General features: G+C 52.4%; 1 protein-coding gene across 1 annotated transcript in view; it reads right to left on the reverse strand.

Annotated features, from left to right (window-relative positions):
- The window catches only part of SPTB (spectrin beta, erythrocytic), a 76435-nt gene extending 65581 nt beyond the window's left edge, over window positions 1-10854 (reverse strand). Inside the window, exon 1 of the mRNA XM_062181783.1 lies at window positions 10701-10854. Within this exon, the coding sequence (XP_062037767.1) occupies window positions 10701-10848 (148 nt within the window). The 5' untranslated portion in view covers window positions 10849-10854. The remainder of the gene's footprint in view (window positions 1-10700) is intronic.
- Window positions 10855-23353: the final 12499 nt, after the last annotated feature.

The raw sequence follows: 23353 nt of genomic DNA on the forward strand, positions 1-23353 counted from the left end.
AGGTCTCCCATATGGGTGGCAGGGACTCGAGTACAGGGGCCATCTTCTGCTGCTTTCCCAGGAGTATTGGCAGGGAGCTGGATTGCAAGTGGAGCAGGTGGGACTTGACTAGGTGCTCATACCGGATGCTGGCATCACAGGCAGTAGTCTTAACCTGATGTACTGAAATGCTGGCCCCATGTCTGCATTTTTTTTTAACTGCTATTTTAAAATTTACTCAGGAAACAGGGCAGGTAGGGGAAAGAGGAGGGAGGAAGGGAGAGGGAGAGGGAGAGGGAGAGAGAACAGATGTATAAGAATGTAATCCAAGTCTCCCACAACCTCTTGCTGCCTCCCAAGGTCTGCATTGGTAGGAATCTGGAATCTGGAGTCAGAGCTGGGAATAAGACCCAGGCATTTGGATATGGGGTGGAGGCATCTTAACCAAACGTCTAAGCCCAGAAGTCTGCGCTTTGATCAGTTCACAGCTTTATGCTAAGGGTAAAACTCAGTAACTGGATAGATCCATGGGAACAAAAGCACACCTTCCTCCTCACACTAGGAAGCCAATGTATGAGCCACACTTGAATTCTCATGAACTTGTGATAAACCTCAATGACACAGATGCGGATTCCTGATGAAGTCTGGCTTAGGGGCAGGCTCTTGGGGACACAGCTTGAAAACGGGGGCAGGAATCCCACCGGGCCTGTGGACAGTACTCACTCAAGGGTTTACAATCCAGCTAGGGCTGAGTGCAGGAGGAAGCTTAGGGTGCATCCTACATGTCTGAAAATGCAGATGCAAGAACAAAGCATGGAAGACTAGTTTGAAAAGTGATGAAGGTTCGGGGCTGGTGCTGTGGTGTAGTGGGCTAATAAGCCTCCATCAGTGGCACCAGCATCCCATATAGGCACTGGCTGGCATCCTAGCTGCCTCTCTTCTGATCCAGCTCTCCTCTATGGCCTGGGAAAGCAGTGGAAGATGGCCCAAGTGCTTGGGCCCCTGCACCCACGTGGGAGAGCTGGAAAAAGCTCCTAGCTTCTGGCTTTGGATCTTGCCCAGCCATTGCAGCCATTTGGGGAGTGAACCTGTGGATGGAAGACCTTTCTCTCTGTCTCTCCCTCTCTCTGTCTGTAACTCTGCCTCTCAAATAAATAAATAAAATTGTTAAAAAGAAAAGGGATCAAGGTTCAACACCAAGGGGCTGGTTAAGCAGCTCCGGATGTATCACCACAATGGAAGAAGACAACACCACTAAATGATGATTTGTATGCTCACTGGCATGCAGAGCTATTTATGGTATATTGTTAAGTGAAAAAGTTCTAAGTTTATAGTATTATGGATATCATTTTAATATTTACACAAATGCAATCATATGTCTATAGACATTAAAATACATGAAACATTCACAACATCTCCAAGTTTATCTGTTTTACCAATCTTTTCTATCTATCTATCTATATGAATAATCATATATATGTTAATAAAATGTTTAGGATATAAAAACAATCACCCTATTAACAAACAAAGTGGGGCCTTTATATATTTCAGCCAACAAAGCAAATTATCACAGGCTGATTTAAAGCAGATTTTTTTGGAAGAAGAATAAGGACAATTTTGGTCTGAGATTTGAAGGGGACAATGATTTTAGAAGGGCAAGGAAGAAAGGGGGCCTTGTTCAGAGCCCCTCGGGTATAGACAGTGCATGTGTACATGCTGGGTGTGGGGAGGAGAAGTGGTTCATTTATCCACAGCCAAGCCATGGGTGCACAGGGAAGCTGAACTGTACCCTCCAGGTAAGGAAACAGCCTGCAGGCGAAGCCAACCGGCACCTCGCCAGCTGCCCACGTAAATGGGTTTGGACAGGAAAATCAGCTGAGAGGCAGCTGCAGATGTCTGTGCTGGAGGGACAGGGTCCTCCCGACGTATCAACCAGGGAAACGAAACGTCAGCAGCTGCGCTGGACCGCACCGTGGAACCCGGATCGGCCGGCCCCGGCAGTGTCCGGGATTGGAGGGCGTCCATCATAAACGTGGGTTCAAGGTTGTGGAGAAGCCACTGAGTTGCTAAAAAGGATCAATCCCCTTTGCCCTCGCCAGGAACCGGAGCCTCAATGTGCAGGGTGAGACAACGGCATTGTGGCTGTCGGTGGCGTCGTCGCAGGTTTGGGCAGCATCCAGTTCAAGCCCCTACTTCTGCAGATGAGGACACGAGGCCCTGAGCCTCGGCCGCGGTGGCCCAGCCACAGCAGCAGGACAGAGGCATGGGCCCCTCCCTCCTCTCCATTGGCTGCCAAGGGGCTCCAGTTGCTACCTCCTCTTCCTGGACTCGCACAGTCCTCTCCCCAAACTGCCCTCCCTACTGAAGGCAGGGTGATCTTGAAAAACAGAGATTGGGACTGGCACTGTGGCATAGTGGGTAATGTCACCGCCTGCAGTGCCAGCATCCCAATCCAGATCTCTGCTGTGGCCTGGGAAAGAAGTAGAAGATGGCCCAAGTCCTTGGGCCCCTGCACCCACGAGGGAGACCCAGAAGAAGCTGCTGGCTCCTGGCTTCAGATCAGCACAGCTCTGGCCGTTGTGGCCAATTGGGGAGTGAACCAGTGGATGGAAGACCTCTCTCTCTTTCTTTCTCGTTCTCGCTCTTGCTCTGCCTCTCCTTCTCTCTCTGTGTAACTCTGACTTTCAAATAAATAAATAAATAAAATTAAAAAAAAAAGAAAAACACAGATCTAACCCTGTCACTTCCTGGTCCAGAGCGCCAGGCTGAGTAGGGAGCAGCTCTGGCACTCGGCTGAGGGCCACAGCTCCTGCCTCTCACTGACAGCTGTCCCTGCTGACAGCAGCCTCCCTTCGATCCTTCAACCGGCCACTCTTCATTTTTTAAAAATATTTATTTATTTATTTTATTGGAAAGGCAGAGTTACAAGGAGGCAGAGAGAAAGAGACTGATATATCAGGTTAATACATATCAAGTCACCAAAATTATCACTTTAACTTATATATTTTGGCAATTTTCAGTTTTTCTGATAAATAACACCTTTTTAGAATACATCATGCCTAAAATTTGCTCCCCATTTTTGGATGATTTTTTTAAAGATTTATTTATTTATTTGAAAGGTGGAAGTACACAGAGGCAGAAGCAGAGAGAGAGAGAGAAAGAAAGAGAGAGAGAGATCTTCCATCCACTGGTTCACTCCCCAAATGGCTACAACGGCTGGAGCTGGGTCGATCGAAAGCCAGGAGCTTCTTCCCGGTCTCCCAAACAGGTGCAGAGGCCCAAGGACTTGGGCCATCCTCCACTGCTTTCCCAGGCCACAGCAAAGAATTGGACCAGAAGTGGAGCAGCCGGGACTCAAACTAGCACCCATAGGGATGCTGGCAGTGCAGGCAGCAGCTTTACCTGCTACGCTACAGTGCCTGCCCCTCAGCCTGACACTCTTTAGCAAAGAATTTCCCCCATGGGACTCCTCAGTCCCCCTTTGAGTTTCCTGCTGCTACTGCCAGGACCTCACCCACAGCCTACAGTTCCTGGAAGATGTATATTATGAAAAACCGAGGCCTGGGTTTCAGATTTTTTTTGCACCAAAATAAATGTATCTTAATTTAATTCTCCATGAATATTTTGAAGTCACCTGGGAAGTGGCTCCTGCCTGTCCCTCCTCTCCACTACTGATCCCTGCTACTGGCCCTTCCAGTGAGTTACAAGCTACGTTTCATGTGATAAACACATCATGTCCCAGTAAATCTTCAGAGCACAATTTGTCATTGTGCCCTTGTGTGTGTATGCACCAGGATACTTCAAAATGTTCATGGAAAAAAATGGACCTAAAAGATTATTTTGATGTCCTCCAAAATTGAAATGCATACATATGGAGGTCTTCAAAGAGTTCATGGAAAATGTGTATTATCTGGGCTGGCGTTGTGATGTAGCGCATAAAGCCACTGTCTGCAGTGTTGGCATCCTATACGGGTGCCGGTTCGTGTCTCAGCTGCTCCTCTCCTGATCCAGTTCCCTGCTTATGGCCTGAGAAAGCACTGGAAGATGGCCCAAGTCCTTAGGCCCCTGAACCCATGTGGGAGACCCGGAAGAAGCTCCTGGCTCCTGGCTTTGGATTGGCACAGCTCCGGCCATTGGGGCCATTTGGGAGTGAACCAGCGGATGGAAAACCTCTCTGTCTTTCCCTTGCTCTGTGACTCTGCCTCTCAAATTAAGAACAAAAAAAGTGTACTATGATAAAACTATTCATGGATTCCAAAAATCTGTTGTACCAAAATAAACTTATCTTTTCATTCCATTTGCCAAGACTGTTTGGAAGTCCTGTGGAATACAGACCGTGTGTAATTATTTGATCTGTGTGATCTCTTGCCAGCCTGTAAAGTGAGAATCCAGGGTTGATCTAGTTTCCAGCATCCGAGGGCCGAAGAGTCGGAGACGAAATGCCCCCAGAGACTCAGCTGCCAACATGCTCCTGTCACTTCCTCTCGGCGACATGACGGACGACCTACAGATGTTCTGAAGATGGCGTCCTTGGAGCCGCTGCAGCAGAGCAGCTAGGGGAGTGGGGCCGGGTGGGAGCGTGCAGAGGGCCAGTGGGTGCTGGCTGCTCCGGGGCCAGAGCAGAGTCAAGGCCTGTGGCAGAGCCTGCCCTTGGGAGCAAGGCTGACAGCCCGCAGGAACGCCCCAGAGATGGAGGAGGTTATTAACACGGCCGGCTCAGACGGCGCCGCACGGGGAGGGAACCGTCTTATTATTAACCTCAGCGTATTAATATTTGATCAGATGTCCTCATGGTGATGGATGGCAGTCACCCCTGGATGGGGAAGAGCTTCAGGGCTGCAGAAACTTCTTCAAGGGGAAGAACGGCTTTTATCAAGAGAGGAGGGGCCCGGGGAGAAGGCGCTATGTCCTGGGCAGGGGGTGTGCCCGGGGCTACACAGCAGGTTCTCACACAGGTAACTGGCAGGCTTGTCTCTGCAGGGGCATGATGGGAAAAGGGCAGGGGATGACTTCATAATGGCCGACCTTCAAGACAATCCTACGGACTTTTTTCCCCCTTCTGACAGTGCATCCAAATGACTGGTGATGGTTACAAATGTCCATGAGTAGTGTGTTTTTCCAGTATGCAAGGGCATTTCAGAAAGGTCACAGAGGAGCCAGCGTGGTGGTGTAGCAGGTTAAGCTGTTGCTTGTGATACCAGCATCCCCATAGGAGCCCCAGTTTGAGACCAGGCTGCTCAACACTGCTTCCCTACATTGCACCTGGGAAGGCACCAGCAGATGGCCCAAGTCCTTGGGTCCCTGCCACCCCTGGTGCAGTTCCTGGCTCCTGGTTTTAGCCTGGCCCAGACCTGGTAGTTGCGGCCATTTGGGGAGTGAACCAGCAGATGGAAGACCTCTCTGTCTCTCCCTGTCACTCTGCCTTTCGCATAATAACTTTTTTTTGATGCTCACAGGAAAAGGAAACTAAAAAAAAGCTTATTTTGGTGGACAAAATTTTGCAATCCAGGCAGTTTTTTTTTTTTTTTTCCCCACAACACATTTTCATGAAGGTTTTGAAGACTCCTGGAATCGTCTTTAAGTAAAACTGCAATTTACGTTTCACAATCTGAGAAGGCAATTTAAAAGCCCCTCCTTGCTGACCATCTTTGCCCTCCCAGGGGACTGCAGAGACAGAGGAGCCCTTGCGAGCCGACCCCTGCATCTCCAATACCTGCCTCTGATTCCTGTCCGCTGGCTGCCTAGGGGCTGCCAGGCCCCGCCCACTGGGCTAAGTCCTGCTCCCTGGAGGAAATCAGTTCCCCTTGACATGAAGCCCTTCCTGAGCGCCTGGGGCAGCTGGGACCAGGCGGGATGAGGGGCACAGGGGGATAAGCCAGGCATCTCTCGGAGAGCTTCACGGGACGGGAAGAGGCCCACACCACCCCTCTCTGGAGAGTTCCTGAGCAGCTAAGGAGGGCGGGCAGGGCGGGCAGGGCACGGCAGGGCCTGAGGGCCAGTGCCCTGAGGCTTGCTGGAGTGAATATCTGCCAATCACAGAACTTAACTGTACAGCTGGGACAAAGGTGGAGGACCCACGAGGAGAGAGCTTCAAAAAATTCATGGAAAACATGGACCAAAAAGATAAGCTTATTTTGGTGAAAAAAATTTGTTGTTTTGAAATCTGTGCCTAGTTTTTTCATAATATGCGTTTTCCCTGAGCTTTTGGGACCTCCTGATGTGTGCTCTGGGGCACACGGACGCAGCCCGCTGTGCACCTGCTGCCCCGTGGTGCTCTGTGACCAACCTCACAGCGCGGCTGCCGCCTCACTTCTAGGGGCCAAGCTACAGACATGATGCAGCAAGTCAGCTCACCTCCTCTTTGGGGATATCCCTCGCCTCCCAGGCTCAAGGCAGACCCCGGGCAGGCTACTCGGGCTGCGCACTTGGTTTTCACAGCAGGGACTTGATGTAGTCCAATCCTAAGTTACTCATTGGGCCCATGGAGCTGGCGGAAGACTGAGAAAGAACACGCTGGCTCACGACTGCAACCTCTAAGATGCCTGTGTGCAGGGAGCAGCTGTAAATCACTCAGCAGGTGGGCTGTGTGTGTGTGGGCAAGGAGGAGTGGGGAGGAGGGGGGGGGAGGGAGAGAGGGAGAGGGAGGGGGACTCCTGTACAAGCTTTCTCTTTCCCCAGCTGCTTTCTGTTCCTCCACACCCCGCTCTCCCAGGGCCACACCTGCCTCTAAGCAGTGTCACACCCACCCTGGAGGATGTGCCCAGGCGCAGGGAGGCAGGCAGAGGTCTCCCTGGGGAGGAGGGAGGGTGGATACAGGGCAGCATCTCAGCCGGTAAGCTCTCTGCAGACTGCAACGCCTCGCCCGTCATCCAGACGGCCACATGTGTTTCTGTGTGGGTCCCGGTGTGCCAAGGTGAAACAGGAGACGGGCTCTGAGCAGGCAGCTTCCTATGGAAACTGGAAACTGCTCAGGGCAGGGGAGGTGAGGGGCAGGGATGTGGGTTTTCAGCTGTTCCTCTTCTTCTCATCCCTCAAAGCAAGTCCAAAAAGTGAGAAGGCGCCAGAGGCAGCCATCAAGTCAGAAGCGAATGGTCCCTGGTGCTGGCAGGTGCCCCAGGGCTACCCACCCCTAGGTAGCCGACAGAGCAGCTCCAGTCTGCTCGGGGAGCTGCAGGGGAACAGATTCCTGCAGGCCCCTGACCCTCGCCTTGGCATTGCCAGGGTCACATCTACCTCCTTACAGGAGCCTTCAGCCATGTTTTCTTCCCCGCTCCCCTTTCTTCTGTCTGACAGGTATCAAACTCCTTTGTTCCGGAGAGAGGTCTGGGTTTTCTATGCTCAGGCAGAGTAACCAGATGGCTTGTTTACTTAGGTCTAGGGAGCTGGGATGCTCTGAAAGGCAGGACAGGGAGTTTCTCCAGAAAGGACCAGATCCAGTTAGGTGCTCTAACCACAGGTTACTAAGTGCAGATGGACCCACGTGGGAGGGCTCCCAGTGCGACCCATCAGCCTTCATTCTCAGGGCCTCCCATGGTCAGCTGATGGATGTCCAGGGCACAGCTAGACCCTGGACTGGCTGCCCCCATGCAGAAACAGCTGTGGGAACGGGGCTTCCTTGCCGTGAGCCTAAGATCTGGGTGTAGAGGAGGAACACAGAATTAACTCAGTTTCCCTAGTCCTTGGCTTTCTCTTGTTTAGCTTTTCTCCTCAAAAGGAGAGTGCGGGTGATGATGGGAGCACTGAGCGCGTGATCTCCAATGTCTGAAGTTGGGAAAAGAGAAAGTACCTACGGGAAATGTTCTTAGTACAGTCCAGGGCCCCCCAGGGGTACCAAAAGCCCATGGCAGCTCCAGGTCACTGTGTAGTATGGTATAGTATTAGCATACAACCTATGCACATGCTCCTGTGAGCCTCATCTCCAGAGGACTTACAATACCTACTACCAGGGAAAGGTCGGATTCACAGCGTACGTCCTAGGCAAGCGTTCATTCACACTGCTCAGAGGCTTTTGTTTCCACTAACATTTTCCCTCCCCGAAGGGTTGAGTCCATGGATAAGGAACTCTCAGATACAGAGGGGCTGTATCTTATCTGATCGTCACGAACTTGGGGAAGTACTACGATTCTATCTTATAAAACAGGAAGCTGGGACTGGCACTGTGGCGTAGCAGGTAAAGCCACCACCTGCAGTGCCGGCATCCCATATGGGTGCTGGTTCAAGTCCCAGCCCCTGCACCCTTGTGGGAGACCTGGAAGAAGCTCCTGGCTCCTGGATTCAGATTGGCGCAGCTCTGGCCATTGCAGCCAATTAGGGAGTGAATCTGGATGGAAGATCTCTCTCTCTCTCTCTCTCTCTCTCTCTCTCTCTGCCTCTCCTTTCTCTAACTCTGAGTTTCAAATAAATAAATAAATCTTTTAAAAAAATTGCACCACAATAAAAGTATCTCTTCCTTCATTTCTCATGGCCTTTCTGAAGTACCCTCATGTACCCACTCAGCAAACTGCCTCCGTTGTGTAAGAAACTGGGCTGGATGCCCGCCTACCTCAGGTTCTTGTGACATGGAAGCTCTAGAGCAGGCTGAAAAGACGGATCCAAGGCAGAGTCCACTTCCTGAGGCTCCTTGGGAAGGGCTAACCCCTACCCAGGCTGCTAAGGTGTCCCCAGAGACAGCACTGAAGGGAAAACATGTCAAGGAGTGAAGACTGGGGCAGACTGACCTGCTCCCTCTCTCTGCTCTACCCACTGGGTAGAGTACATCCAATTGGCCACTCTACTCTGGACCTGTCCATAGCTTTAGCTTCTGGCACAGACCATGCCAAGTGGACTCCCAAGGGGAGAAAGGCAGGAAACTGCATAGGTTGTTAGTAAAAGTCTTGAAAGGACCTCAGACTCCTGTGTTGACTTGTTGAGTCATCCAGGCGCAGGGGTGTTACTCCACCCTCTGGGACATGCCCGGTCCCTGGGGTGCATTCAAATCCTGGGTGGGTAAGATGCTCACCCCTGGTAAAGAGGGGGTTTTCTGAGCACAGCCACAGTTAGTGATGGCTCTTTCCAGATCATTCTAGAACTGGCCGTTAGGTGTCTTGTGTGGATGTCTCTGAGGCTTATCTCTTGAGCCCATGTCCAGCAGCACGTCAGACCTGCCTACCTGCCTGTCAGACTCACACACCCCCTTCCATCCCCAGCCCAAGGGCTGCCTCCTCCAGGAACTATTCCGACTGTCCTTGTGTCGCCTCCTTCGGCTCTCTCATTGCTATTTGATTTATGTGCCTTGCTACAGTTCTTCTCTGATTCTACTCATGCTAATTAATTGTGAACATAGTTCATCCTCCCCTAATAGATTATGAACTCCTTAGAGACGGGTACTAATATTGAATTCATCTCTGTGGTTCCCCCTCTCCTTTCATGTCTGGCCAGGGATTTAGCTTTAAACTTAGTGGGAGAACAATGAATAATTGTTAAGATGGAATTTACCTTGGTTTCTTAAATTAGGGTATCTGTGAAACAGATCAATGAATCTCTCCACTGAGAACAGGCCCCACCCCACGCCATCCTTCAGCAAACTTTATGGAATATGGTACCCACCCCTCTTCACCTGTATCATGAGGGTCACTGATGCCGAATCCAGCCAGCAGAGAGAGAGAGAGAGAGAGAGACCGACCAGACCAACAAAGCCAAGTATCCAAATGGAGTCTCCATTGCAACAGGGAAGACAAGGCACTATGATCCTTTTATTCCTTTTCTGGGATAAAAGTCTAGACACTCCCAAGGTGAAAGGTCAGAAGGCCTCACGGGGCCTAGGCCCTACCCATGTCTCAAGGTCTGCCAGGGAGGAGAGGATGAAGACAGAGCAGATGACCATGGACTTCAGATGGGGCGGCGAGAGTGTGGGGGTGGCGGGGGGCGATCACTCCTAGATGTGCTGTGGGGAAAAGTGCCCTCCTGACACAGGCAGGTGATGGGGACATTCAGGGACGGTGGACACCGGTCCCATCGGGGCTGGTGACAGGTACAGCCCCCTCTCCCTAAGGCACAAGCATCAGCTATAGGACTTAAACTCCCTTTGCAGGGCTAAGTCCCAGGAGGCAAGAGCCTCCACTAGAGGTTGAAGATATGATCGCTCCAGCTCCATCTCTGTCTCTGTCTCTCTCTCTCTCTCTCTCTCTCTCTCTCTCTCTCTCACACACACACACACACACAGTGAGATCCATTATCCACTTGCTAATTAAAAACCCAGTCCCAGTTGGAGAGGAGAGTCTCCCTCCACACAGTCCTCCTTTAACAGGTAGCGTGGGGAGATCTTTCCCTTCTCAGTTTCCCATCAAGTCACTCTCCTTTGGGCATCGCGGACAGGACTATGCCAAGCCCCTCTCCAGACCTCGGCAGCAAGTCCGGGTGCACAGTGAGGCCCCACACACCTGTGCCCAGCTGTGCCGCCTGCCCGTCAGCCACCCAGCTGTGGGACTCTGATGTCTGACGTTGGCCACAGGGCAGAGACAGAGGGGCAGGGCAGGGCCCACCTGCTTCTCAGAGGCACCTGGGGGACACAGGAATTGGGGAGGGGGTGCCTGGGGCAGAGGCACGCACAGCCCTGTCCCTGGCTAGGGGCCGGCCTCCCCGTCATCACAGCCATGCACGGACTCCCCACAGCCCACGCGGGACTCGCCAGAGGGGGAGGGGCGTGTGAGCGCTCCCCCGACCCCACGGGCGCCCAAGGGTACCTGCCAAGGTCTTGATCCGGGACCTCTCGAAGAGCCTGGCCGAGCTGTTGTCATTATCCAGTTCGTCGTCCGGGGCGTCCCAGCGGGCGTTGACCCGGCTGTACGGCGGCTGGTTGCCCACGTTCTCAAACTCCGTGGCCGATGTCATGTCAGCAGGCTCCTCTCAGCAGCGACGCCTGCCTCAGTCCTCATGGAAGGGTCCCTGGGGGACAGCGACACAGTCAGAGGGGCAGCTCCCGACCCCTCGCGCTGCCTCGGGGGAACTCGGCCCGGGGGCGGCCACCAGCTTCGGACGCCGGCGGGCGGGTGCAGCACAGAGCCATGTCATCTGCGAGGCATGCCTCCCGCCCGGGCGCTCTGGGTCCTTGGTTATAAAATAGTGCCGCTGTAGCCGCAGCGGCGGCGGCCGCCCCAGGAGCTGCGGTGGCGGGGACGGGGACGGAGAGCTGCGGGCAGCGAGGGTCTGGGCGGCCAGCAGGTGGCGCCCTCGGTCGCCGTCAGCCGCCTGCTCCAGAGCCAGGGGCTGGGGAGGAGCAGCCCCTACTTAGTGGACTGGGGCTAGACCCTGCCTGGGGTGGGGGGCGCCAGGGCCAGGCAAGGAGAGGGGGAGAAGTTAGAAGCGGGCCGAGTCCCACTCCAAGGTGAGTCTGTGGGGAGACGTGGACAGGAGCGCCAGGCAGCCACGGAGGCACCAGCACCCCAGACAGCAGCACTGGGGACAGCCAGTCGATACCAGCTTTCGCAGCGGCTGAGATCTTCACTCTGTTTTTGCCTTCTCTGAAGTGGGACCAGTCGCAGGAGGGCCCACGCCACCCAGGGGAGCTACTGTCCCATCCAGGCCACCTGCACCATGGTGGTAAAGGAAGCCAGCAGGTGATGGCGCTGTGGGCCCGGTGTCTGTGCAACCCAGCTGGGGTATCATCAGAAGCACCGAGTCCTCACTCTGGCCTCTTGTATCAGGTTCACTCGCTCACCCATTCATTCATTCACAAGTAACTCAAACACGCACCAAGCCCCGGAGAGGCGGCCAGCACAGTGCTGGGCAATTATGAGCAAGACAAGAAGGGCCGCGTCCTTAGGAGCTTATATCCTAGAAAGAGAGAATTAAGCACGCAACTACCAGGAGAGGGGCTGTGTGCCAGGGCTGGGAGGGAGCTGAGTGTGCTTCGAGACTCCGAGCAGGCGCTGGGTGCTGGGAGAAGGAAGGTTAAGCTGATTCCTAAAGGAAGCTTGGAGGGACCCGGGCAGGGACAGATGGAAAGGGACAACCGTCCAAACAGACTGCACAGAGAGCAGGTGCACAGTCCTAAAGGTGAAAAAGAACAGGACAAGATGGAGGAGCCTTAAGAAGTGACTAGAGTTGTGGGCACTGGGCCTGGTGGTTAAGATGCCCACGTCCCTACTGGACTCCCTGGATTCAAATCCCAGCTCTGCTTTTCCTGAGTCCAACTTCCGCTGAATCACACCCTGGGAGGCTCAAGTGCTTGGGCCCCTGCACCCACATGGGAGACCCGGATGGAGCCCCTGGCTCCTGGCTTCAGCGCCAGCCCTGCCCTGGATGTTGCAGCTAGCGGGAGTGTGAACCAGTGGTTGAGAGTTCTGCTTGTCTCTGTCTCCCTCTGTATCTCTGCTTCCCAAGTAAATGAAATTTCTAAAAAAGAAGAGGCAGGGGGAGGCTGGGCGCGGTGCTGAGTGCCCTGTGCCCTTGGGAATCGGCTCCTTCCTCTACTGTGCCTGCCGCTCAAGTGTTTCCACCAGGAGCATGCGTGAGGGACTCCAAGATGAAGTCTGCGAGAGGAAACAGGGCCAGGGCCGTCCCACCCGAGAGAGCTGTGAGCAGACGAGTGCCGACAGCTCAGGGGCTGAGGCGGGAACCACACACACACACACACACGCACACGCACACACACACAGCAGGCCCACATCGGCCACTGCAGGCCTCCAACACACACCCGCAGCCAGCACGCACAGGGGCCACGCGCGCACCGGCCCCCGCCTGCTCGCAGGGTTGCGGCCCTCCCTGAGTCACATAGCCTCTCTTCCCCAAACCTGATTAATCAATCCCGCCACATCCCTTTGAGGTAAGACAGGAGCCAGAACGATGCACTTTAATTGCACAAGGGGGATAAAAGAAAACCCAAGGGCACAGACAGGGCGGGGCCTCCCCAAGGTCATCGAGAGAACGGCTGCTGTGGCCAGGAGCAAAGGCCGGACTGTAGCCCCATGTACCCCCGCCCGCTGGATGGGTTTGAGGGGAGCAGGTGGGGAACATGAGGGTGGACATGGGGCACTCCCCAGCTGCCAGGGCTGGGCGGGGGAGGGGAAGTTTCAAGGTGGGAAAACCAGGCATCACCCTGGATTCTGCACGCCCAAAAAAGCCAGTACTGTGTCCCCAGACTGCTCTTGTCCCTCAGAGCAACCTGTCTTCCTCCACAGGGGGACACACTGCTTCTAAGGGTTGAGATTTCCCATTCAACTGCTCCACAAAGAGCTGGGAAGGAGTCTCTACTCCCCACGCCCGGCCCCCAGCTCTGAGCCACAGTGAACTGGGCAGGCTGACCACAGTCCACCCTGAGTGGCCAGCCTTGGGAAGCGAGGTGAGCTCAGGCCCAGGGCACAGGGCAGTAACCAGAGCCCGGCTCTCTCTCTTCGTCCTGGGCTATATTTAAGACTAGCCAAGAGAGGCCCTGGGCGTGGGGCCGGGGAGTGAGATTACCTTTGCTGTGGCTCCGTAAATAAGTCTGCCCCAGAAAGATGAGCTTGGCAGGCAGGCCCGGCGTGCCCGTGAGATTGATGGCCACAGGTGTAGAGCAGCCGCCACTTCGACAGCCACCCAGCCTGCTTAGAAACGCCGTCCCTCCAGCACCTACGGCTGGCTCGGCTGGCTTGGGGCAGGCGGCAGCCGGGCCGTGGCTCTGCCAGGAGTAGGGAGAACACCTTTGTGGGTCTGAATGCACAACTCTATTTGGTGTGTGTGTGTGTTTGTTTTGGGAAGGCTCCTGAACACAAGGAAAGCAAGGCCGTCTCTCTCCTGCCCCTACCTTGCCCTGACCCCTGCTGTTGGCATCCACCACAGTCAAGGGCATGGGGGAGGGGCCCAGCGTTCAGGTGCGGCAGCTCCCGGGAGAATCAGGTGTCAGAAGCAGAGAGAGAACAGGCAGCTCCAGATGGTTATTCCAGAAAAGCCCCCACAGATAGTGCCTGGAGCCAAGTCCAACCCAGTGCGTCCTTGGTGTCACTTGACCGTCACCTTGGCCCCTCCTGGGCCTGGCGGTAAAGCAGCACAGTTCGGTGGGGGTGGAGGATGGGAGGGGTTGTGATCACAGAAAGGACCTGTAAGAGTCTCCCCCACCCCACCCCGGGGCTGGGGGGACTCGGTGAGAAGCGGACCTGGTTGTATTCCTGAGTCACGGCCCTCTGTGAGTCACACGGGATGGCAAGTACAGGGCTAACATAGACCCTACACTGTACCCTGGCCCTGTCCTTGAGCCCAGGACAGAAGGCCTAAGAGGCAGCTCAGCCTACAGCCTCAGCCCCTCACCGAAGCGTGCGACTCCAGGCCAGGGCTGCACAGCTGCCTCCCTGTGCACTTGACTCTGGCAGCTGGGCGGCCCCTGCCTCAGTGTCCCTGGAGGATTTGCTCCAGCTTCCTGCTAATGTGCACCATGGGAGGCAGCAGCTGATGGTTCAAGCTGTTGGGTTCCTGCCACTCACGTGGGACCTGGATTGAATTCTCAGTTCCTGGCTTTGGCGCTCTCTCTCTCTCTCTCTCTCTCACATAAATAAAAACTTAAAAAGAAAAAAAAAATTATAGCTCAGGTTCAATAGGGCTAAAGCTGAGCACATGGTTCCCGAGACAGCAGAACCAGGCAGCTTCAGCACTGCGGGTGACAGTGAGGCCCAGGTAGGCGTGCTGCCTGTGGGCGACCCTTCCAGCAGGTGCACCCAGCTCTTCCCCTCCCCCACGCACCTCTGCTCCCCACACTCCGCAGTTCCCATTCCTATCCAGTGACAGGGTATAGCTTAGATTTTTTTTAAAAAAGATTTATTTATTTATTTGAAAGGCAGAATTAGAGGCGGGGGGAGGGAGAGAGAGAGGTCTTCCATCTGCTGGTTCACTCTCCAAATGGCCACAATGGCCAAAGCTGGGCTGATCTGAAGCCAGGAGCCAGGAGCTTCTTCCAGGTCTCACCTGGGTGCAGGGGCCCAAGGACTTGGGCCATCTTCTACTGCTTTCCTAAGCCATAGAAGAGATCTGGATCCGAAGAGGAGCAGCTGGGACTCAAACCAGCGCTGCAAGAGGAGGTGCCACAGCCCTGCCCCAGCTGAGGTTCTTAGTCCCAAGATTCTTATTCACGGTGGCTGCTAGGAAGCATTTCCACGCAGCTGCGATATCCTGGTCACCCAGTCCAGTACTGTGGCCTTTCCCAGACCCTTCTGCTCTGGTTTCTGTCATCAGGCAGGGACTTGAGGCCCACATGTCAGCACCTGTCTACCTGCATCATGGAAAACTCTCCTACTAAAGCTGGCTCAAGCTGTGCTGCAGCTGCTAGAAGGGTGGGTGGGTGGCACCACAGCTCCAGCCCTTCTTACAGGGATTTGGCTGGGAAAGGTGCCGCTCGGCTCTGTCCAGGGACTGGCTCATCAGCCTTCTGTCTTAGCAACTGCACCTGTCAGCCCCTCACTGCCTGCTCAGGGGCAAATGTCCCCTGGGAATGACTAAAAGCAAGTAGAGAGAGGTACTCATAATGCAAAAAAATCCAGAATTGGAAATGCTCCCCAAACCAAGCCGTCTTAAGCAGCTGAGCTTATGTCATGGATTCACAGTCAAAAGGCAGGTGTACCACAAATAATCATAGAGAATCACCTTCAGGCTGTGTACAAAGTAGACATGAAACATAAATGAGTCTTGTGTTTAGACTTGGATCCCTTTCCCAAATATCTCAATATGTACTACATGCAAATACTCCAAAAACCTGAAACAAATCCAAAGTCTTCTGCCCCTAGCATTTCACATGAGGAAAGCTCAGCCTCTACACAGTTTCTACCCGCTCTTGGGATTCTGGGCCAACATCAACCTTTTCAGAAAGGCATCACTACCCAGGCCTACCTCCTCTTACCTCCCAACTCATTTCTTTCAAGACAGTCACTGGCCACTTCTCCCAGAACAAGTAACATTCTACGGTGGTTGAACTGAAAAGCTGAGTGCTCAATTTCTCTTCTTTCATAAAGATGAAAACTGTGGGAGTTAGTGAGGCCTCAATAATACAGTAAGGTCTTTTTTTTTTTTAATAAAAAGATTTATTTATTTGACAGGCAGAGTTAGAGAGAGAGACAGAGATATCGATCTTCCATCCACTGATTCACTCCCCAAATGGCCATACCTGGCCAGGGCTGGGTCAGGCCAAAGCTGGGAGCCAGGAATTCCATCCAGGTCTCCAACATGGCTGGCAGGGACCTCAAGCACTTGGGTCATCCTCTGCTGCTCTCCCTGGTGCATTAGCAGGGAGTTGGATCAGAAGTAGAGTAGCTGGGACTTGAACCACTGCCCACATGGGATGCTGGCATCACATGTAGTAGTTTAACCCATTGCACCACAGCACCAGCCCCTGTAGTGAGGTCTTAACATTGGAAGTGCTCAAGAATAGGTTGAAATTATTGCTTTGAAATAACTATTGCAGTAATATTTCTAATGAACAATTTATTCATAAGAGATCATCAAAAGATAAAATTGGGGCTGGTTGTTGCAACACAGTTCAGCTGCCACCTGTGACTCCAGCATCCCATTCCTAACCAGCTCCCTGCTAAGGAGCCTGGGAAAGCAGCAGCAGATGACCAAAGTGCTTGGGTACTTGGGCCCCTGCCACCCATATAGGAGACCCGAATGGAGTTCTTGTCTCTTGGCTTTGACCTGCACCAGTTCCGATCCTTGTGGCCATTTGGGGAGTGAACCAGCAGATGGAAGGTCTCTGTCTCTGTGTGTCTACTTGCATTTCAAATAAATAAAATCTTTTAAAAAATCATTAGACAAACTGATTGATGAGCAACTTTCCAACAGATGTCTTAATTCACCAGTGAAGCTCGGTGTCACATAGCCCGTGTGCCTGCTGATACGCTGCAACTTGAAGAGCACCAAAAACACTGAACTTCCATCTACTCAAGTCTTTAGAGCTAACTCCCTGTTTCCAGGAATTACAGGACATCAAGAGACGAGTTGATGACAACACGAGGAAGCAGAGACAACCCAGATGTGGGCCACTCTGCAGACACCTGACTCAGTACCCTGAACACGTCAATGGCTGTAAAACAGACAGAGGGGAGGCAGGGAGGAGGGGCTCCTGTAGATAAGAGACTTCAGAGATGTAAAAATTGAATATAATGTGTACCTTGTGTGGATCTTGAATCAAGCAACTATCAAAACGTTTTTGAGACAACCATAGATATGTGAACTACAGACTCAGTCCTGGATGATAACCAGGCATTCGAGTCAATTGTTAGCTGTGATAATGACATTGTGGTTATGTAAGAAAATGAACATATTTTTTAGTGATGGCCAAGAGCGCAGTGGGGGACATGGTGCGTGGGGTTTGCCTCAGCAGAGCAGAAAGCAGATGAAACAAGTAAGAATTCCCTAGTGAGAGCTGACTTTGGGGGGCTGCTTATGGAGGGGGGTCATGATACTATTCTACTTGGGAAATTTTATATAATAAAAATTTTCATAAAATTTACACTTAATAATAAATTTGAAAAATACAGCCATACACCCTGGTCATAACTGAACTTAGCATACTTCCATGTGCTGGTTCATTCCCCAAATAGTCAGCTGTGCCAGGTCAAAACTAGGAGCCTGGAACTTCTTCTGGGTCTCCCACATGGGTATAGGGGCCCAAGCTCTTGGGCCATCTCCGGCTGCTTTCCCAGGCACATTAGCAGGGAGTTAGATCAGAAGTGGAGCAGCCAGGACTTGTACAGGTGCCCATACGGGATGCAAGCATGCAGGTGGAGGATTAACTTTCCACGCCACAGTGCCGGCCCCCTAGGGTCTCTTCTTAGATATTGCCCTTGTGGAAGTCCTCCCTGGTCATCTAACGCAAGTCCCCGCTAACCTTGGTCTCAACACTCTACTTGACTCCATAGCACTCATAAGTGTAACTTTTCATACATTTCTTGATCACATATTTCATTTCCCTTTCCTGCCTAGATTCACAGGCAGCAGGTATGTCTACCTTATTTATGATTGCCTTCCAGTGCCTGGGACATAAGAGGTGCTCAGTAAATATCACCCTCCTCCTAGACATAATCTCAAATCCAGGGCCCTCTTTACGGGTCTGCATCCCACCAGGTTCCTTGCCCCATGCACTCAGCGGCTCAGTCATCCCATAGCCGTGTTCTGAGCACTTGCTCCATATTTGTGCATCTCCAAGGCCTCTGTAGAGTGCATTCATGGCCCTCTTAGCTTCCACTTCACTTCAGCCCTCACCACTTCCTGCCTGGACTTGTGGGCTGATCCTTCTCTATCCACCCTCAGCCCCTTGTAATGACACACCCCTACTCTGTAGGCATGAAAGCCCCACGCCATCTGATTCTGAGCTGTGCTCTCCCTCATGCCAACACTACTCCAACCACGAGGGAGGGTCCAGGGGACCCCTTCACCACCACTGTGAGGTCAGGTACCTCTACAGCCCATCACTGAAAATTAGAATTTCTCGCCTCCTCTTTTCCACTGAAAACACATAGAATTTTCAAACATTGAGAAACACAATATAGAGCAGCCTTGCTCCTCCCACCCAGTGAGGACCCTCCACTGCCTGCAGGCCCAAGTAGAGGGGGCAGTCAAGATGGGCACAGGGAAAGCTGGTGATGACCTGTGCACCAGCTCCCCCTGCTCAGTTCCCCTCCCAATCCTTCCTCCTGTCCATCTCTTAAATCCCAGAGGGAGCTTCTTCTCCCTTCCACTTCCACTAAACATGCTCAGGTCTTTCCCATCTTAAATAAACTTTTCCCTGCTATTCCCGGCTCCCCCCTTTCAAAGCCAAACTTCTTGACAAAGTTGCCAAAGACATGAGAGTGAGATCTACAGAAGATGAAACCCAAAAATCAAAGCCTCTATCAAGAGACACTCAAGCTCGTTAGTGACCCAAGAAATACAAGTTAAAGCAACAATGAGGGCCAGTGCCGCGGCTCACTTGGCTGATGCTCCGCCTGCGGCATCGGTACCCTGGGTTCTAGCTCCAGATGGGGCGTCAGATTCTGTCCTGGTTGCTCCTCTTCCAGGCCAGCTCTCTGCTATGGCCCAGGAAGGCAGTGAAGGATGGCCCAGGTGCTTGGGCCCTGCACCCGCATGGGAGACCAGGAGGAAGCACCTGGCTCCTGGCTTTGGGTCGGAATAGCGCACCGGCCATAACAGCCATTTGGGGGGTGAACCAATGGAAGGAAGACCTTTCTCTGTCTCTCTCTCTAACTCTGCCTGTCAAAAACAAACAAACAAACAAACAAACAAACAAAAAAAACCCAACCAACCAACCAAAAAAACAACAACAATGAGGAGCAGGTGTTTGCTGCTCCAAACACCCACATCCTCTACTAGAGTTTGATCCCCAGCTCTGGCTCCTGATTCCTGTTTCCTGCCAATGTGGACCTTGGGAGGCTCTGGTGATGGCTCAAGTGGTCGGGTTCCTGCCACTCATGTCAGAGACCTGGACTGAGTTCCTGGCTCCTGGCTTCGGTACAGCCCTGCCCGGGCCACTGCAGACATCTGGGAAGCAAACTCCCTCTCCCTCTATCTTCCCGTTTCCCATTGTTTTAAAAAATTAAAATTAAAGTTTAAAAAACCCAACAGGGAGGCTTCACAGGCAAGCTAGAGAACGCAGGAGAACGCCAGGAATAGATGGTGATGTGGGGGGAGGACACCTCCTGGAGGCTCTTACAAACACGGTGCTGGACAAAACGGAGGAGAACCAGACTGAGATCCGCAACACACCCTTCACACAGTTCTCAGACATACGCATTCAAAAACGATCCACATATCAGAACACGCGCAAATACTCAATTCACAGAAACAGTGGCCTTTATGTGGAGTGAGGAGAACAGAAAAGAACAATGATGATAAAAGGAAACCAACCAACCAACCAACCAAGCAGCCAAGGGGATGGGCCTGGAGGACAATGATGATGAATTTGGAGAAGTGTGATGACCTTAGCCCGTGCCCCGAGGCAAAAATAGCCACAATCTACTTATCTACACTCATGACAGCTTCCTCATCCCACACCCAGCTCACTGCACTCCGGCCTCCCCACCCCCCATGAACTATTCTCACCAAAGGCCACAGTCCCTTCCCTTCCCTGTTTGCTTCTAGCAAGAGATACATTTCCAGTCTAACCTTGATTTCTCAGCGGCTCTAAGTTCTGCTGGCCAAGTCAAAATTGAAATGATTTCCTTTGTCTTTGAAACTTTGTGGCCTTCCCTCTTGACCCGATCTGTGGGTTGCTCTCTCTCTACCTGTCTTGTGAACAGTGATGTTGCCCCCAATTCTGCTCCTTCCTCACTTCTTTGTCTACACACGCTTCTGCCCCCTTCACTCCCATGACTTGAACTACCGTCTCATGCTAATGGCTGCCAAGAGCTCTCCTGAACCCATCACATCCACCTGCTGCTGAACATCCAGCCTCATACACAACATGACTCCAAAGTTACTGTTTCCAGTTCTGTCCTTCCTGCCGTGTTTCCTGTCACCGATATCCCAATGGCTCAAGGCCAGGCCCAAGGTCATGCTCCTCATCCAATCAGCTCCTCCCATGCCACTCCAGGCTCTGTTCTCCATCTCCACTGCCTCACTTCCGGCTACCGTCATGTCAAGTGCACTGGTTTCCTGCTTAATTCTCTGCATCTCTGGCTGCTCTTCTGTCTCTCAGCACACACTACCCTCTGCAAATAGCCAGAAAGATCATTCTAGAACTTCCACACCGTAATGGCTTTTCTCTGTCTCAGGAGAAATACAAAAGCAGTAATAGCTCACAAGCAAAGCCGTTGGTGATCTGGCCCCGACTTCAGTACCCAATCCTTCCCCTCTATTCCTCCCATCCTGCATTCCAGCCATACTGAATCCCATTATCCCCAGTTCTTTCTGAAAACAGTTTCTGGGCATGCTGTTCCCTAGGTCTGGAAACCCTTCCTTCCCTTGCAGAATAATGTCTTCTTCTTCAGAACTCAGCCCCGCCTTCTTGTACTTCAAGAAGGCTTCCAGCTCCATGACTCTCCTGTGCAGCAGGGAGCTGGGCTTCTTTTGTGTTCCCATCTCATGTGATGTTCACCTTCCATCAAAGCACTTGCCACGTGTTGGGATAAGAATCCATTTCTCTCTCTCTCCCTGTTGACTGTGCCAGGGACAATCATTCATTCTTTTTTTGCCCCAGTGGCCTAGCAGAAAACTAGGTAACACCAAGTGTGGCTAAAAACAGCTTGTAGATTCAGTCAATGAAAACTGAGTAATGCAGAGAGCTGTTGCTTAAGGGGACAACAGCAACTTGTATAGAACACATTACAAGTTGGGGGTCAAGGTGGTGAGGGGGCTGGAAATGCCGCTTCTAGTTGTGGTGCCCTGAGATCATTTCCAACGTCCTGAGGTTGTCACTGGCGTTCCTGCCACCTCAACCACACATTCCTAGCCGCCTCTTCCTCTTCTGCCGGACTGTGTGGCAGAAGGGATAGGCAGTGGCAACAGGGCCAAGTCCCTACAACCTGTACGTATCTTGAAACCCTTCAGAGCAGCTCCACTCAACCCCCACCTCCGCTTCCTCACCCAAACTGACGAAGGGCAAGAGCTTGGCCTGTGGTTAAGATGCCAGTGAGGACATCCACGGGCCCCATCACAGCACTTGGGCTGGCTCCTGGCGATGGCTCCCGACTCCAGCTTCCTGCTAATGCAGACCCTGGGAGGCAGCAGTGATGGCTCAAGTGGGAGAGTCCCTGCCACCTACGTGGGAGACCTGCATTGAGTTCTTGGTCCCTGGCTTTGGCCAGCCTCAGCCACTGTGGGCATCTGAAGAGTGAACCAAAGGATGGGAGCTCTCTCTGTCTCAAAACTCTTCTCCTCTCTGCCTCTCAAGTAAATAAACATACAATTTTAAAAATTGATGAAAGAAGCAACTTCTTACTCAGAACCCTTCTAGATGGGGAAGCCCTACCCTACTTAGCAGAGAAGTCTTTTATATTTTGTTTTCCGTGTCACAGAAATGTCAGTCACAGAATAGTTTCCATCCCCACATCTCTGCCACATAAACTAAGAGAGCTATTTTAAAAGTCTAACCTATAAATAATATATAAGTTATGGGTGCCAATGTAGTTACTCATTCACGCTGGAGTTCTTCAAATCATCAAATTAAAATTCATCTTTTCAAAGTTCCTTGGGGCCCACAAGGACTCCTAAGGGAACAAGGGTTGACCAGAGATCTTTCTATCCATGGCCAAGGCGCCGGGCCTGGCTCCAAGGGCCCATTCTCTGGGGACACGTGGGCAGGTGCCTCCGAGTGGCAGCCCCAGTGTTGAGCAAAGCAAGCACAGTCTGTCGCAGGCCCAGCAATCAGCCCCTGCTGTCAACCACCCCTAAGGTCTGTCTGGTCCCCTTCCCTGGATGGGGGAGCACCAGCCCCTGGCTCACGCGGCCACTCTGCTGCCCACAGTGCTCAGGAAAAATATCTGGCTCTTGCTGGCAGTGGAGCCCAGGGCTAGGAAGGGAACCTGATTTACTAAGACTGTGATGCACACTGCCCCACGTACTACACCCCCACACTCATGAATGGTTAGATATTATTACCAGTGCTGCTACTATTATTCTTATTGTCTCACAACAGAAGACCCAGGTTGAAATCCTAACTCCCATACCTGCTGGCTGTGTGTCTTTTCCTAAGTCACTCAGCACTCCAAACCTCAGTTTCGCCATCTGTAGAAGGGGGGAGGAACATTCTGTACCAGGGTGGCACTGACTACTGGGGCCTGCCAATACCCGCTCCCTACTCCTCCTTGGAACACAGCTTAGAGACACTGCCAGTCTCCTTTGCGGCCCAGTGAGGCCGAGGTTCTGTGTGAGCAGAAAGTCATGCGCCACTTCAAGGTCCTAACCACAGAAATCTTCTCCACCGATCTTTTCTTCTTTCTCCCAAACTCCCAGAATCAACAGGGTGGGGTCAACAACAGGCGAAGGAACCTGATTTTCTGGATGACTGTGGGGTGCCAAGCGGGCCCCTTGCTTTGTACTGGTTTACTTCCCTGTGATGCAAGCAAGAAATAAAATTCTTTCTGAAAGCAGTTAGAGAACTTAACTAATACATCCACCACCTACCACATAAAGTTGCTGCACAGATTCAGTGAAACTATATGAAGAGGACCCCATGGCCAAGGTCTTGTTATTTACAATCATATGCAGTGTCTCTCAGTGTCGTGAGGGTGGGGGTCCATGTATTCTCCTGGGAAAGTCCTCATTAGGTGGTGTTTCTTGGTCATTGCAGTACTGTGACAAGCGGTCTGCATTTCTTTGTCTGCCTCCCAGCCCCACTTCCAAGCAAAAATGGACTTGGAAGACCTCATTGCCTTTTGTGATACAATTCTTAAAGGGAGGGATGCCATTTTCACTGTGGAGGTCCAAAAATCCATCGTAC

The sequence above is a fragment of the Lepus europaeus genome, chromosome 22 (assembly GCF_033115175.1).
Source record: "Lepus europaeus isolate LE1 chromosome 22, mLepTim1.pri, whole genome shotgun sequence".
Lineage (NCBI taxonomy): Eukaryota > Metazoa > Chordata > Mammalia > Lagomorpha > Leporidae > Lepus > Lepus europaeus.